Raw genomic sequence first — 16,508 nt, 5'->3', positions numbered from 1 at the left:
GCTCTGCTCCACTCAGTGGAACAAAGTGGCTGTGTGCAATGAGCACGTTTGCACCAGGGGTCCGAGAAATGCCTGTGCCACTCATGCCCTCTCAGTGTGAGAGCCAGGTCAGCACCGCACAGGAGCCTGGGCATCCGGAGCACCAGGGATCAGCATGGGCAACAGCCACAGAGGATGCTGGGTACTGAGTGTGCAGGAGGCAGGCGGCCACCAGGTAGTCCCCAGGTGGGGTGGGAGGGCCTGTCCCTGCCCACAGGAAGGTCATTCCCCCAGGCTCCTGGGGGCGGGGCACTCACAGGGCAGCGTCTCGGCGCTGTTCTTCTGGATCATTATGCAGAGCTGTAGCACCAGTTGGGGGGCGCTCTCCAGGAAGGTCTCGAGGAGGCGCAACATGTTGACGTCTGCATATTCGTACATCATAGCCCAGTAGAAGCGTCGCTGGTGTTCCTTCCGCCGCTGGCTCTGGATCCCCAGGTACATGGTGCGGATATACCTGCCGAGAGGGACGGAGCAGAACAGAGAGCGTGGGTGGGGGTGGCGGCTCTGGGAGGGCCACATTGCCCCCCAGACCACAGCCACCTATGCTGGGGTCTCCTCCTCTGCTCTGAGGGGTCCTCCTAGCCATGGACACAGATACAGACATGAGGGTAAGGCTTCGAGGTAGCATTTGTGGAGCTTCTACTAAATACCATGGCCGGCTGCATCCCAGGCAATAGGCAGGGGCAGTTCTCACATGGGACAGATGGGCAACAACCAGGGATCCACAGCTGGATGGTGGAGCAACCAGCAGCCGGCCCTAGGCCATTGGACACCAAAGCTCCTGAGCCCCTCAACACAAGGGAGACAGAGTCTGCCCCGAGCCTCGGTGTAAGCCTGGCCCAGGACGCCATCACACCAGTGCACTGAGCACCAGGGAGGACCAAGGGCAAAGGAAAGAGGTTCGGGTAGAGTACAAGGGCTCTGGGTTCAAATCCCAGCTTTGTCATTTGCTAATGGAACCTTGTACTAATTACTCCAACTCCATGTCCTTGTTACACTTGAACATGGAGAAAAGAACCACAGCATCCCAGAGTACGGCGTGGGGGAGAGTAGGGAGGCAGCAAGAGTGGTGGGCACACATCTTGTGTCCAGTACGAAAACTCCATGCCTCCTTTTACCTGAACTCTTGGGAGCTGTCTCCAAGCCCAGCCAATGGGAGGATTCAAAGTGCTAAGTCGGCCAGCAATCTCTGAGGCTGGCCAGGGCCAGAGCAGCCAGCAGTGCCAGGGAAAAGGCAAGTTCAGAAGGCTTGGCTGTGTGGCTCAGTTAGGATCAAGAACATGAACCATGAGCCGGGGACCACAGCCAACAGGACAGACCCACACATGCGGCCCTGGCCATCCCAGGGAGTGTAACCATTGTGCCTTCTACAACGCTGAGCCTGAGTCATAGAGGCTGACACCCTGTGTCATCCCCACTGCCTTCGAGCATTGTCACCTGCCCACCTGGGGCTGCTGAGTGGTCCCTTCTCTCTGTCCCATCACCACCACCAGCCTGGTCCCTGTCACTATCCGTCCTGCCCCAAATCAAAGCACAAGCCTCTGCATTGGTCCCCCGGCACCCACTCTGGCCCCAGAGCCACCCACTCGCTCTGCACACAGCAGCCAAGGTGCTGTTTGAAAATCATAAACACAACCATGTCAACCCCTGTTTTCATCGGCCCCACAGCTTCCCATAATGCTTGGAATCAAATCGCCACCTCCCACCTTGGGTCACAGGGCCCTGCCTGCCCCTCACCTCCCATTCTCTCTCCCCACTTTTCCGTGTCTTTTCCGTCTCCCCTGGAGCACATGAGCCTGTCTGGTGTCCATGCTGTGTCCCCAGTGCCTATGGCTGTAGAGGAAAGACACCTGCCTTTCAGGACAGAGGAGCCCCGGTAGGACGACTCTCCCGCCTGCAGCGAACTTCTTGGAGGGATCACAAAGCAGGTCACAGAGAGGAGCCCTGTGTTTCCCCTGAAGCAATGCGAGATGGGGCGCTGCCCGAAAACTTGCACTGATGTTACAGGAGCCCATGCTTTAGAAGCAAAGTCGCCCAAATATACATCCGCAAATAACTTCAGCCTGCGGAGCGATGCTCTTCTCCATGTCCGGAATGGTGGGTCTCCCTGCAGAGAGCTCATCGTGGACTGGCCGCCACAGATGGCAGCTGCTCCAGGGTCCCCTGGGGTGTGCTGGGGACACAAGGCAACCCTGCACACTGTTGCCTGGGACCTGCACCCAACACACGGGCAACTGTGCGCACCCATCCAACACCCGACAGAGGGGGCTGAGGCTGTCTCTCTGGGTTCTGAAGGGCCTGTGGGCACTGCCTCTCTGAAAGGCCTGCACAGAGGAGCTGGGAGGACACCTCATTTCGCTGCAGACACACTCCCAGGAGTGAGCGGAGAAACAGTCCTGCCAGGAACTGAAGGCAGGAAGGTGGGAGGCGGCACAGCAGTGGGGACCCTGTAGGGAAGGGAAGGGCAGGAGCCCCGGGCCCCTCACCTCCTGGAGTCCCTGCCAGGCCTTGTGGGGCAGGCTGATTATTGTCATTTAACAAACAGGGAAACTGAGGCTTGGAAGTGAAATGAAGCACCAAATTCTCATTTTGTTTCAGGCTCTGTCACTTACTAGCTGTGGCACTTCCCATGAGTCACGGCCTCTCTCTCGGCCTCAGTCTGTAAGTTCCCAAAGTCAAGGGACCAGGGAAGACGCTCAGAAAAGGGCAAGGAGGTTAATGTGCCTTACCTGTAAAGCCACAGGGTCACAGAGAGAGAGAGAGAGACAGGGAAACAGAGAGAGACAGAGAGGGAGATAGACAGGGGGACAGAGAAAGGCACATACATCACAGAGAAGGGATGCAGGAAAAAACAGAGAGAGAGAGAGAGAGAGAGAGAGAGAGAGAGAGAGATGGGAAGGAAAGAGAAGTTGAAAAAGGAGAGGAAAGCAGTGTCAGAATTTGGGGGCCTGAAGGAGAGGGCCACCTGGAAGAGACAATGTCCACAATAAACCTGCACAGGGAGGACGCATTGTAAGGAGACAGGTCACGGGGAGTCTGGGAGGGATTGGGTAGGCCAGACTGAACTGGGGTGGGAGGAAGGGTCAGATGGAGCCCATCGGCAGTGGCTCAGGCAGGCAGAGCAGTGGGGGGCAGGGGTGTGCTGGCTCAGGGACAGAGGCAGGGCTGCGAGTCAGGAAGTTCTGTGCCAGCGCTCGGGACAGCCATGTGCCCTGCTGAGCTGTGGGGCCAGCGGCCTCACAGGTCACATGTGGCGTCCACGATCCAACACTCAACTCTACCTACACGGACACCTGCGACACACAATGCTGTGGCCCCCAGACTCCCCAGGGACAAGATCACAAACGTATATACTCTTGCAGGGGTGCTCTCAGACCACAGACGACTCTTCTCCTGGCCTCACAAGGTGCACCAAGGTGGAGAAATGGTTTTGTGGCAGCCAAGCTTCTGCATGCAGGACCCAGGCCAAGTGACACCACCACTCAGATTTACCCAGGTCTGCCCCACCAGGGACAAAGGAGCACTTGACCTGCCCCGCCAGCCCCCATTTCCCCAACTCACAAGCCCCTCTGCCCATCATGGCCAGGGCAATGGAAGGCAATGAGCCCAGAACATGCTGAGTCAACTATAATGCCTAGCAGAGAAACAACCCTCAAATATTCTCTGTGAGAGATCCCAGCGTATAGGAATAAGTAAAGGTGGGAATGGGAAAAGCCAGAGCCTCTCCCTCTGGTGCTGATAAACGAATGGGTGCTGGGAGCCCAGAGTGCACCAGGCTCAAGTCTGAAACCAAATCTGGAAAACACGCCTCCTAGAACAGCAGCCCTCACAGCCTCCCACCCTGGAGTCCAGCCTAGGATTTCCTGATCAACTGCCTTCTACCTTTTCTGTCCTTTTGGCTCCTGAAAAGTCACCTTCCCTTCTTAAGTCCTTGGGTCCCCAGTAGACACACAACTGAGGGGTGTGTGTGAAATCCAGAGTGAGTCTAAGTGACCCAGTCTGGGACACCCAGCCAGCTGCCTAAACTAAGCCTCAGCCCCTCTGCAAAGACAGCCTTAGCCCATGGCCACAAGGTGGCACCCGACCCTAAGCCACACAGGAGGGAGCTCTGGAGGTGATCTCATCCTCAGCAAGCAGCCTCCCGAGGCCCAACACCACCTTCCTTTGCAGAAACCTCTCCCGGCAGGAGGTGGCAGGCCAGATGTGTTGAGTCGCTATGGAAGGGACACAAGGTGACACAAGGTGGGGGCTGCTCCCCCAAACCATCAACCTCTCTCCCTCCCTGGTTCCAGAAAGCTCACAGTCACAAGGAAAGCGGTCCAGAAGGAAAGACACTCAACTCTCCTGGATTTGTTCCCACATCTCATGTCACCACCTGTCACACTGTCTCTCTTAAGAGCATGGCATCATGAAATGCATGGGTCTCAAAGCAGAGAGTCAGTGTGTCCCCATGGAGCAAGGACTCAGCAAAGCTGGTCCCGGGTCCGTCTGCACGACCTTGGGCAAGTCCCCCCTGAGGCTGGGCCTGCACTATTCCCCCTTCTGCTGTGGGGGCAGACCCGAGGATCTCCAAGCTTCTGCAGATGCTTTGTAACTCCCACCTTCTTTAGGTGGGTGGCTCTGCAGAGCCACAGTATAGTCTAGCATGTTTACAAATAAAGAGCACCTGATGTTTGTGTGCAGGGCTCACAGGTGCCAGGCACTGCTCTGAGCATGTTGTATTTATTAACTCATTTAGTCCTTGCATCAACCTGTTGAGGCAGATGCAATATCGCCCTCATTTTATAGAGGGCAACTAAATCACCGAGGTAGGAACCTGGCCTGAATTTACCCAGCTCAGGGGTTGAGCAGGGCTTCCAGCCCCACATTCTGGCGCGGGGGCCGGTGCTCTCAACCGTTCCCACAGGCCTCTCGGAGGTGGACCACTAGTCTCTTTGTCTCTGAGAGTGGTTCAGTGGAAAAGCACAATCCACCCAAAACACCAGGGCTCTAGTCCTCTAGTCCAGTGCTGTCAGTGGCTGTGCTACCTGGGAAACACCTCTTAACCTCTCTGAGCCCCAGTCCCTCACCTAGCAGATGCCTGGCCAAGATGAGGACCCCAGGACATGTTGTAAGGATGAATGTATGCAATCATGCCCTCTTAGAGGGTTGCAGGGGCATAAGGGGGCTCAAATGACATACTGTGAGAATATCTGGGAGACCGGAAGGCACAGACGACAGCTATTTCTGCCCCTCTGGGGGGCTTTCTGCCTCTTCCCTTTACCCCACTCTGCTTACTCTGCTCCCAATTCTATCTCCTCCCCTTATCTGTGAACCATGGAATTGTTCAAAACTCCCTTTACCTGCCTCCAGAACTCTCTAGCTCTCTGGGCACACTTTCGTTGTTATACCAGCACTTGGAGGGAAAAACATTTGTCACCTCCTTTTCCCCTTGGCTCACTGGAGGCTCACAGAGGTTGGGTGATTTCCCCAAAGTCACATGGGCCGTCATCGTTCAGGCACATCAGAGAGGTCTTGCCCACACTGAGCTGCCCCTCTGGGAATCAGCAGTAGCTCTGCCTGACGCTGGCTGGGGTGGGAAACGAGTGATGTCTGCAGGGGTGGTGGGCTGAGTCGGTTTGTCTCTGTGGGCCTGCGATCCCCTGCTGCTTCCTATAACATCCTCAGAAACAGCACGTTGAAGATGCTGATTGCTGAGAACTACCCACATTAAAGCCCCATATAGGGCTCAGTCCGGGATGTGGGGCCCGAAGCTTAGAGAATCCTCCTTAGGAAGAATAGTAACACCTACCAAACCTGTGAAGTCAAAATAGCACCAATTCTATACACTCTTTTTCCCAGAAAAATAAAAGAGGAAAGAACACTTCACCATTAATTTTATGAGGCCAGCATTACTGTGATATCAAAACCAGACAGATATCATATAAGAAAATAAAACCACAGACAATACCCCTCTTAAACATAGATGTAAAACACCATCAATAAAATGTTAATACATCAAGTCCAATGATATGCAGAAGGGATGATGCAGCATAGGACTTATTTGGGGAGTGTAAAGTGGGTTTGATATTCAATATAATCAATAATATTAATATGAAAAATCACACATCACATTAACTGATGCAGAAGCATGCATTTCACAGAATTCAACATCCATTCATGACTTTAAAGATCTCTCAGAAAACTAGGATTAGAAGAGAACTTTCTTAACTTGACATAGAGGAAGAGCATCTACAAAAACCTATAGTTAATGTCATACTTAATAATAAAAAACCAAAATCTTTCCTCTTAGGATCAGGAACAAGGCAAGGATGTCTACTCTCACCACACCTATTCAACACCATACTAGAAGTGCCAGAGTGCGATAAGCTAGGAAAAGAAAGCATACACGGATTGCAAAGAAAGAAGTAAAACTGTCCCTAATTTGTAAATGACATGATTGTCTAAGTAGAAAATCCCAAGGAATATACAAAAAAGCTTATAGAACCAATTAGTAGGTTTAGCAAAGTCCCATGATACAAGGTCAGCATATAAAAATTAAATGTACTTCTATAGACTACTAATGAACAATTGGAAATTAAAATTTTAAAAATACATAAGATTTGCCCTGGCCGGTGTGGTTCAGTGGATTGAGCACTGGCCTACAAACCAAAAGGTCACTGGTTCGATTCCCAGTCAGGGCACATGGCTGGGTTTTGGACAAAGTCCCCAGTTGGGGGCATGTGAGAGGCAACCACACGTTGATCTTTCTCTCTCTCCCTTCCTCTCTCTCTAAAAATAAATAAAATCCTTTAAAATAATAAAATAAATAAAAATACATAAGATTTAAATTAGTAGCACCAACATAAGTTCAGAAATTAATGAACTGTGTAGGACTTATACTTTAAAGCTACACAACACTAATAAAAGACGCTGAATAAAATCTAAGTGATAGAGAGATGTGCCACGTTCATGGACGGAACGACTCAATATAGTGACAATATAATGACCATTCTCCCCAAGCTGATCAATGGACTTAACAAAATTTCAATAAAGACCCAGCAGGATTTTTGTTTCATATACAGACAAGCAAATTCTAAAATTTATATGGGAAGGCACAGGAACTAGAACAACAAAACAATTTTGAAAAAAAAATTTAAAGAACTCACTGTTAGATTTCAGAACATACTATAAAGCTACATTAATTAAGACAGCGTGGTGCCGGCAAACACAGAGAAACACAGATCAGTGGGAGAGAATACAGAGTCTAGAAACAGGACCACATGTGCACGGTCAACTGATTTCTGACACAGTGCAAAGATAATTCAATGGAGAAAAGGTGTCTTTCCAACAGATGCTGGGGGAACAATTAGTCATTCACAGGCTAACTTAAAACATATCACGGATTGAAGTGTGAAACCATAAAACTTTTAGGAGAAAATCTCTGTGACTGAGCATCAGGACAGCAAAAGCATATTCATCAAAGAAAAAACTGATGAATTGGCTTCCATCAAAATTTAAACATTTTGCTCTATAAACAACGTTGTTGAGAGAATGAACAAACCAGCTACAGACTGGGAGAAAGTATTAGCAAATCACGTATTTGACAAAGAACTTGTACCCAGTAAAAACATCCAGAACTCTCAGAACTGCCAACTCAGCAAGAAGGAAGGCGGGAAGAGACTGGGCAAAGAAGCAACAAGACTTCTTGCCTCGCCACCCTTTCCTGCTCCTTCTCCCCTGATCGAAGTTCACCTGGGCCTGGCCCCCAGGACTAGCCACTGCGGAGAAGACTTCGGTGCTGACGCTCCAGGGTGGGAGAGGAGGAATGGCTGTGGGACATGACCCACCCCTGGGGCTGTGTGAGCCTGGACAGGGAATGATGGGCAGGGGCTGCAGGATTTAAGGCAGCACTGGCCCCACAGCCCAATCCCAGATGCCCCCTTGGGTCCAAACAACTATTGAGGGGGACTGCTGGGGTGGGGGCTGGGGATCGTACGGTCTGCTTAGGGAGCCAGCTTGAGCAGGGTGGTCGTAGCAATCTCCAGCTCTCACCGCTCACCTAGTAGGTGGCTTCTTTTGGAACCCAACTCTGTGAGCTCTTCTCTCCCACCCAGGGAGTGGCGGTCGCCTCTGAGGGTGCCTAAGACCCCAGTCTGGCTTTGGTCCTTCAAGCTCCCCCTAGGAGGGAGGGAGGAACCTGAGACAGGGAGCAGGGGTGCAGCAGCCTTGCCAGATTGGACTCTGGCTCAGTTACCACACACGCCAGGCCTGCCTTCCTCTCCTGGTGCACGTCTCCTGGTGCGGGGCCAGCGGTGGCACTGTGGAAGGCTGCCCCTCCAGAGGCCACATGCCAGTCAAGGAGGGGAGCCAACCCCTGGAAGCCACTAGAAACCTGCGGTGCATATGCTGGCTGGAGGCCATGGCAGATCCTGCATTTCACCTGCAACCACAGCGCGGAACAGGCCCTGGGGAGGCAGCAGGGAGGCAGGGTTCTGCTTGGGCCTTGGACTTTCCCTCCTCCTGGTCATCTGCAGACACTGCCCTGGCCACTGCGTGGAAGCAAAGCCACACAACACAGCTCCTGCCCTCCCCATGGGGCTGGGTCTTGTCAGCAGCGCTCTGGCCCTCACGGCCCATCCAGGGCTGTGGTTCCCAAGCCCAGGCTGCTCCGCCAACAGCACTCAGGCCTGGGGGGCAGCGACAGCTGGGGCTGCACTCTGACCCCTCCAGCCCTTTATGGAAAGACCAGGGAAGTGGACCCCAAAGGCCAGGCATATTTTTCTCTGAAACTAATAATACAGTTATTCACCTAAAGGGCTCTTTGCCGCTTTAAAAAATGCCTTTATATTTTTGTTGATTTAAATATGACTAGCCATGCCTCCAGGCCACCTCGAGGCATCTTAGCATCTTTGCTCTTATCCTAGGGGTGTGGTGCACACTCCGTCTCTCTCTCACACACACACACATGATCACATTCACATGCGACACCTACAGGAACACATGCCGCACGAACACTGCACACAGACACACATGCATACTACAAACCCTGGTGTGTACATGCTAACTACATTAGAAGTTTACACACCCACATGGCAACACACTGCATCCTGCACAGCACAGACCCACACATGCAAATGACCACATGCATGCACACGCTCCACGTGTCTAAGCCCTCACCTGTACAGACACCTGGAGGCACCTGATCACACCCGTGTCATAGCCAAGCCTAGGGTACTGAGGGGGTGGTCTCCCGCCCATGCCTCCCCTCCCCGCCCCCAGGGCTGCCTGCTCCTGACCACCCACTGTCATCACAGCAGACACAGGACACAGAGCAAAAGCCAAACCCACATCGAGGCGCTGGGCTCTGTTCAGGTGCGAACCAGCTCAGACAGAACAGGAGCACGGCAACAGCTGGCCAGAGGGAAAGCAAGAGGATGCAGGGGTTCCCAAATCAGATGACGTGCTGCCCCCACTATCAGGGACGGAGCTGAGCTGGCTGCCGCCAAAGCAGCAAAGAACTCACTGATACCTGAACTTGCGAAGGGCCCCAGGCCTTCTCTCACGGGGTTCGCTTCCCTCCACCTGCACCTGGCTTGCGTGGGAATCCTGCCTTGTGTGGTGGAGGTGAAGGTGTGGAAAGCTGCAGTGACATTGTAAGACCCGCATTCTCGTCTGGTCCCTCCTTCTAGGGGTGGAGGGGTTGCCTCCCATGTGTCGCGTCTCAGCACCAGGAGGGTCTAGGGTCAGGTGGTCATGCAGGGACTGCAGGAGAGAGTGGCCTGGAGTTGGGCTGGGAGGTGTCTCAGGGTCCCGGGCTGCCTGGGGTTTGTTTGGGAATCTTGCCACTCTGGGGCTTGTCACCTGCTGAGAACTGCTGAGCCAGGTCGCCAGTGGCCATCCAGGGAGGCTGCTGTGACAAAAAGGCTGTGCTCTTCCCTGCATGCCATTGACTCTGTGCCCAGGTACCAACCCCATGGCTGTTCCCTAGGATCCTGGAGCAGGAGCAAGAGCAGGACAGAGCAAAAGCCCTTCCAGCTCTTGCAGACCCTTTGCAGACCTCAGGGCAATGAGCGCCTGGTGAGACAAGGTCAGAGAACAGCCTGCGAGCCTCTGCCAGGTCGCCATTATCACCATCCCCACTTTCCAGGTGAGGAGCCCAAGGCTGACATAGATTCAGGAACCTGGGCGGTTCCCCACTGGCTCCACCTTCAAGTGGCTAGTCTCCTGCTTTCCCCACCACCCCCTCCCACACCTGCTTCCCGCCCCCTGGCCACGCCCGACAGCACTCCATTCCCAGGCCTTCCTGGCATGTGTTCTCCCCTGCTGCTGGCTCCTGCTCCGGGACCCAGGGAACAGCCACAGGTTCGCACCTGGGCACAGAGTCAAGGGCATGAAGGTAGGAGCGGGGCCCAGCTCCCCTCCATGGGCCTCACTCCCTGCACAGGTCAAATTACTCTCCCCCTCCACACCACTCTCCCACTCGACTGCCTCCTCAGTGTAGTGATAGCACCCATTTCTTGGGTTCTCCCTATGTGCCAAGCACAAGGTAAGCACTCAGCAGATATTAAGTCATTCAATCTAAACACCGTATAATTGTCTACAGATGAAGAAACGGAAGCAAGAGGGCACCCAAGGATGTAGCTACTGAGATTCGCGCCAGGGAGCTGAACTCCGGGGAGGGCGCTGCTCACTCCACACACTACACCCTCCGCTTCATTACCCCTCTCATTCCCTCCCTCTCCCCACCTCCTTTACTCCTTTCAACAACCCCATGATCTACTTGGAATCAGTGGGTCCCCTCTCAAAGCTGTGAGGTGTTAGAACAGCCACTGACCTGTTCCCTCATTTAGGCCCAGCCCACCTTCCCCCATTCTATGCGGCAGCCTGGGCGGCTGCCCCTGCAGCCCATCTGTGAGCCCCATTTCATAGATTAGGACATCGAAGCTCAAATTGGAAAACCATGTTTTGCCTGGCTGGGTCACATGCCTCTGTTACCCACCCTGGAGGCCTCTCCCCTCCACTCTCATCGCATTTCAGGCAGGCCACCCTGTACTGGAGTCACGCGTGGATAGAGGTGTCTCTCCAGCTAGATTTTAACCCCCAGAAGGGACTTCTGTATGTCTGGCGCCCCTGGCCCACCATGGCAGACATCCACTCGAAGGTGGTACAGTGAACTTAGCCCCTGGTTGTATTTAACTAAGGGATGCCTGCAACCCTAGCCTCAAATACATGAAATCCATGTTCCCCAGGCAGACAAGCAGAACAGGGACAGGAGCTCAATGAAAGCAGGAAAGATTTGGGCTGGACACAAGAGGGAACTTGCCGACCAGTGTGGCCGGATAACATCACTACAGGACAGGCTTTCCGTCCATCTGCGGGCAGCACAGCAAGAGAAGAGCCACCCTACCTGGGCATCAGACACTCAAGACCTGCTGGTGCCGCTCAGCCCTTGTGGCTTATCACAGGCACCCAAATGCTTATGTGACTGTGCACTTGTGTGCCCACCCACAAGCCCCACCTGTAGACTCCCTTAACACCATTCGAAATGCAAGGTATGGGTGGTTCAAGGGGCCCCCAAGCCTGGCACAGCAGGAGTTGTGCATTAATATAGCCCTGGGCTCTTTCTGCGTGTAAGAATGGATTCTAGAATCCTCCATCGCTTGGATGGCACTGGAAGCCCCCCTTTCCCCCCACCCCCCCCCAACTCCAGGCTGAGATGTCTTCAGCGTGAAGGAAGGTGGAGGGCCAGCTGCCGGCTCAGCCCCAGAGAGCAGCGCTTCAAATCAGAGCTATTTTTAGCCCTTCTCTCCAGCGTCCCTGACATCAGCTGAGCGGTGGTGGCGGGCTTGGGGCACACATCTGAGAGGGCAGGCATGAAATGGCATTTCTTTGCAGGGGCCCAGGGGGAAAAGCAGGGGGAAGCACCATAAAGCTTCAGGGAAGGGAGGTGGCTGCCTCGAGTGTCACCCAGCAGTCATCCTGGATCTAGGGTCATGGTGGCAGGGTGGCCTGAGCATCCCTCAACATCTCAGGGTCAGGAGAGCAAAGGTGGGTGGGAGACATGCCGCCTGCCCCTGCCTCGGGGGCCCAGCGGCAGGGCACGGGGGCGGGGGCGGCCAGGCTCCTGCCTCTGCTCTGCGTTCTGCAAGAAACCTGATCAAAAAGATCGGCACACCTTGGCAAACCTACACTGGGGAGAAATACTTTTTCGTCCCCATTTTAAGCACCCAGAAGGACAGAGAACCAGTTTCTGGGTGCTGGTTTACCTTTGCACACCTGGTGCGTGTTACTTGGTAGGCATTCACTGTTTGTCCCACGAATGAATGAACCAGTTGGGCAGATTGCTAGTGAAATCCTTGAGCTCTGGAAAGTTCAGGCATTTATATTCCAAGCTCCCAGGGCAGATGTGAGGAAAGCCTTCCTCTTCTCCAGGCTCAGGGTTGGGCCCACTCTCCACTGGGGGTGCCAGAGCTGCAGCCCAGAGTTGCTCATGGGGGCCGTTCCCTCCTCCCTCCCTCCCTCCCTCCCTCCTTCCCTCCCTCCCTCTTCCTCAAGCCTCACTCTGCCTAAGCCTGAGTCTCAGGTCCTGAGTGAGTAAGTGACCGTGTGCAATTCCTCTTCTAGCCAGCAAAGCTCTTCCCAGCCAGGCGAGCAAGCACATCCTTGGTGCCACCTTGTGCTTTTCTGCTTGGACTTGGGACCATTGCCACACCTACAACAGGAAGGGCCAGGTTGCTGTCCCCAGATTAGAGCTGAAGACTTCTGACAGCAGGTCCTGGGACTGGCGTTGTCCTGCCTGTGTCCCAGTAAGTGATGTCCTAGGATTCAAGGTGACCTGTGCCCACAGAGCCTGCAGAGAAGAACTGGGGAGACGGGCTCCGCCTCAATGAGGGGAAGCATCGGTGGCTGTTCAGGGTCACTCACAACTTGGAGAGGGACCCACTGACCCCCAGCAGAGTCGCCTGCACTTTGCCAGGGACTTTTAATCTTGATAAACATACAAATGTGAGTCCACCCAGCACGGTGGCCTTGAGGGTCCCTTTGTCTCAAGCCTCAGGTGCAGGGTGTGGCTGAAACCATCTGTTGTCCTCTTTCTAGCCCCTGGCAGATCTGTGGTGAGGGAATTCATCTGGAATGTTGGGGGGGGCGAGGTTTGGCCCACTCACACTACCTCTTGGGGGTGAGGTACCCCAGAGGGTTGTTCTCCCGATGGGCCACCCGTCCTTTCCATTTTCCCAAAACATGTCCCTGTGAGACCCTCATGAGTGCTCCGCCGCAGCAGTCCAGCCTCTCCCAACTGCATTCACACATCCGACAGTCATAACTGAGCTCCGACCGCGTGTCCAGCCCTGCACGCCCCACGGGAAACCCAGCCGTTCTCCGTGCCCGCCTTCCTCCGAACCCCACCACCTGTGTCCCGCAGTTCCGTGGGTCCCGATGGAAGATACAGTCATGGGATCAGAGCCACGCGTGTTCAGCAGTTTGTGCTCGGCGTTTAGGCTCTGGAAACCGCCTCCCAGCAGCATCCAGCAGTGAACACTGCCGATGGCCAGCCGCTGAGGAATCCTTGTGACGGGTCTGCCGTGTCCACAAGGCTGTCCTGCTGCCACCAGGTCCTGGCTGCGGCCTTGGGGGCGGCCTTCCCTACTATGCTTTCTCCTGAGTGAGATGAGTGAGTAAGACCGGATGAGCTCTCAGGCCCCGGGACGACACTGACTCCGCAGGCCTCGTAGGGCCTGGTCTGTTGCCCTGAGACCTTTCCAGATCACTGGTCACCCCAGGGGACTTGGGCTGTTGCTCCCAGAGCACATCTCACCGCCCCACCCCCACCCACCCCACAGGCTGCTTTCCCCCCAGGAGGGCAGCCTCCGCTCACCCACCGCCCCTTCTGTACTCAGGCCCCGTCCCCCACCTGGGGCGTCAGACGGGTCATGGGCGCTATTTTCTGGAGCCTCCCAGGCAAACAGGCTAGACATAGAAATAGAAAGTGGCATCTAGTTGGCTTTGCATTGTCCCCGCCAGGAGGCCAGTGACATTTCCACACCTTAGAGCGCACTGCCAGACGAGGCAAGACCCTGGGCCCGCTCACCAACGCCCCGTGCAGCCCTGCCTCCCGGGAGGCTCCCGAAGTTAGACCCAAGAGAGGGCAGCAAAGGGCAGGCCTGGGCTCTCCCCACACCCAGGCCAGGGTCCTGCTGCGTGAGCCTCACACTGATGCTCCTCTCTCCCTGACAAGCACCCCATTCTCTGTGGGGCCACGAGGGAGCAGAGGACGAGCACTGGGCTTGGAGTCAGGAAATGTGGGCCCCAGGGCCACCTTTACTGCTGACCGTCTGGGGGGGTCAAGGCTCCTCGCCCCTCTTGCCTGACCCCAGCCTCTGATCCGTAAAGCAAGGAACTGAGGAATCTCTTGTTACTTCCTCCCAAATCTCCAGTCCTGAGGGGGCAGCCATGTGGACTCTGTCTCCGTCCTTGCCCTGTGGTCACCTGGGGTGGGGGCGGGGAGTGAAGCCTTGTCTGACTCAGGCCGCGGCCAGCTTCAGGCGGCAGCACCCCATCTCGGGCCGGCCCAACGGAGCGGGGAACACGCGCTGCGGTGCAGCGACTTCTCAGCTCACGTGCCTCTCCACTCCTGTGTGCACTCTTCCTCCAACCTGCTTCAGACGCACGGGCACTGACTCTCCCTCGCTGCCTTCCTGAGTTCTGACGAGGTGATCGCGACTCTCCTGTGCAATCGGAGCAGGAAGCAGGGCCTGCACAGCAGCCCCGAGTGCCCGGCTGGAAGCCCGGAGCCAGCCCTGGGCCCAGTCTCCTCCCCAGGGCTCTGACCTCCTGTTCTTGTAGCTGGGAGGGCACAGTCATTCACAGGACAGTCACCTGAGTGGAGGGCAGCGAGGCTTCCCAGGTGCCCAGCTTGGAGCCAGGTGCTGGCCTCCCCCGCCCCCAGAGTCTCCCCTCATGTCTAACAGGGAGACAGGCAAGGACACTGTCACCTGTGACACCCCCTTCACGCTCTAAATGGGCCAGAGTTAGTGAACAGAGTGCATCTACTGCTACCCCCACTTTACAGATGAGGAGGCTGAGGCAAGTGGGCATTAAATAAATCATCCAAGGATGCAGAGTCAAGGGCCAGAGCCTGTGGACTATGCTGTCTCCCAAAGCATAATGGGCTCTGAGATCACAAGGACACTCCTAATCTGGTGGAGGAGGGGGAAGAAGGTTCCAGGTGAAGTCTGAGCATTTTCTCAGCCAAGAGAACAATTCTACAGCCACGAGCCCCTCTTTCCCACTCAAGCCCGCCTTGACTCAGGGTGCTGGAGGCTGAGCCCGTGGCCCCTCCCACCTGGCCCTCTCCGGGCTCTTCCTAATTAAAAATAGCCCATGGTGCTAAGACTGGAAGCTTTCTGAGGTCAGAAGCTGGGTCAGCCTCACCTTTCCATCTTCTCTCGCCCAGAATAAATGAGTACGTGGGTTCATGGATGCATGCATGGTAGGGTAGTTGGGAGAGAGGGTGGCTGGGGCTAGGGGAGATCAAAGTTGAGAGGGAGGAACAGCTTCAGAGCAAGGGAAGGTGGGATTCCACTTCCTCCTGAAGGTGGCCATAGCCTGGCCAATGGGTACAGAGGGCTCATTGCTCTCAGCTCCCAACCTCCGCTAGGGCCTACGCAGGGTGCCTGCCTGACGCCAGCGTGGGGCAGGGCACCCCCCACAGCCCAAGCCCAGCCACCCAGACACCTCATCTGCCAGGAGCTCCTGAGGCCAGGAGGCAGCAAACATTCTGCTAGAAGCCTAGAGCAGAGAGCACCTGCCCTGTGCCTGTAGCCCCGAGATGGCCAGAAGCACATCAGCAACTCGAGCCTCAATCGCTCCATGCAGCAAATGGGGTAAAGGGTCTCTCGTGGATTCTCTTTCAACTCCCTATGGGCGCAAGTGAAGAAAGCGGTATATCCATACAGCAAGCGGTTTTCGTCTAGGAACACGGAGCAGGAAGAGAGAGCCTGGTCTCCTCCCTCGACAGAGAGTGCTGAATAATTCATGAAGTCATGCCTCAGCATACTCGGCAGAATTTGAGAGGGCAAGAGCAAATGATACAGCTGGCCAGCACCAGACCCTCCTCCGCTCGCTGGCCACACTATCCCCCTGCCAAGGTCGCCCGTGAGTAATTGCTGAGCATTTCCTATGAGGCAGGCAGTTTGTTGGAAGTGTCTCTCATGCCATCGTTTTTAACCCTCATGGCTGCTCCCCCTCACAGGTGGGTAGCTGTGGCGTCCCATGAGTGAGCAACCTGAGGTGTGGCAAGTCTAGCTGTGCTGTTCTTCTGCAGGATTGCCCCTCTCTGCAGATGGGTGCCCGATACAGCCCACGTGTGTCATGTGTATTGCTTCACTTAACATGACCTGTGAGGCAGGTTCTATCATAGCCCCATTTTACAGATGAAGAAACAGGCTCAAGGAAGTCAAGTAACTTGCCTAAGTTCACACACGTTG

At 55.0% G+C, this 16,508-nt stretch overlaps 1 protein-coding gene across 1 annotated transcript in view; it reads right to left on the bottom strand.

Annotated features, from left to right (window-relative positions):
- The window catches only part of XKR6 (XK related 6), a 235,312-nt gene that overhangs the window by 24,513 nt on the left and 194,291 nt on the right, over nt 1–16,508 (bottom strand). Inside the window, exon 2 of the mRNA XM_028521053.2 lies at nt 297–493. Coding sequence (XP_028376854.1) covers nt 297–493 — 197 coding nt within the window. The remainder of the gene's footprint in view (nt 1–296; nt 494–16,508) is intronic.

This window comes from Phyllostomus discolor, chromosome 8 (assembly GCF_004126475.2).
Source record: "Phyllostomus discolor isolate MPI-MPIP mPhyDis1 chromosome 8, mPhyDis1.pri.v3, whole genome shotgun sequence".
Taxonomy (NCBI): domain Eukaryota; kingdom Metazoa; phylum Chordata; class Mammalia; order Chiroptera; family Phyllostomidae; genus Phyllostomus; species Phyllostomus discolor.
This window is presented reverse-complemented; position numbering and strand designations above follow the sequence as displayed.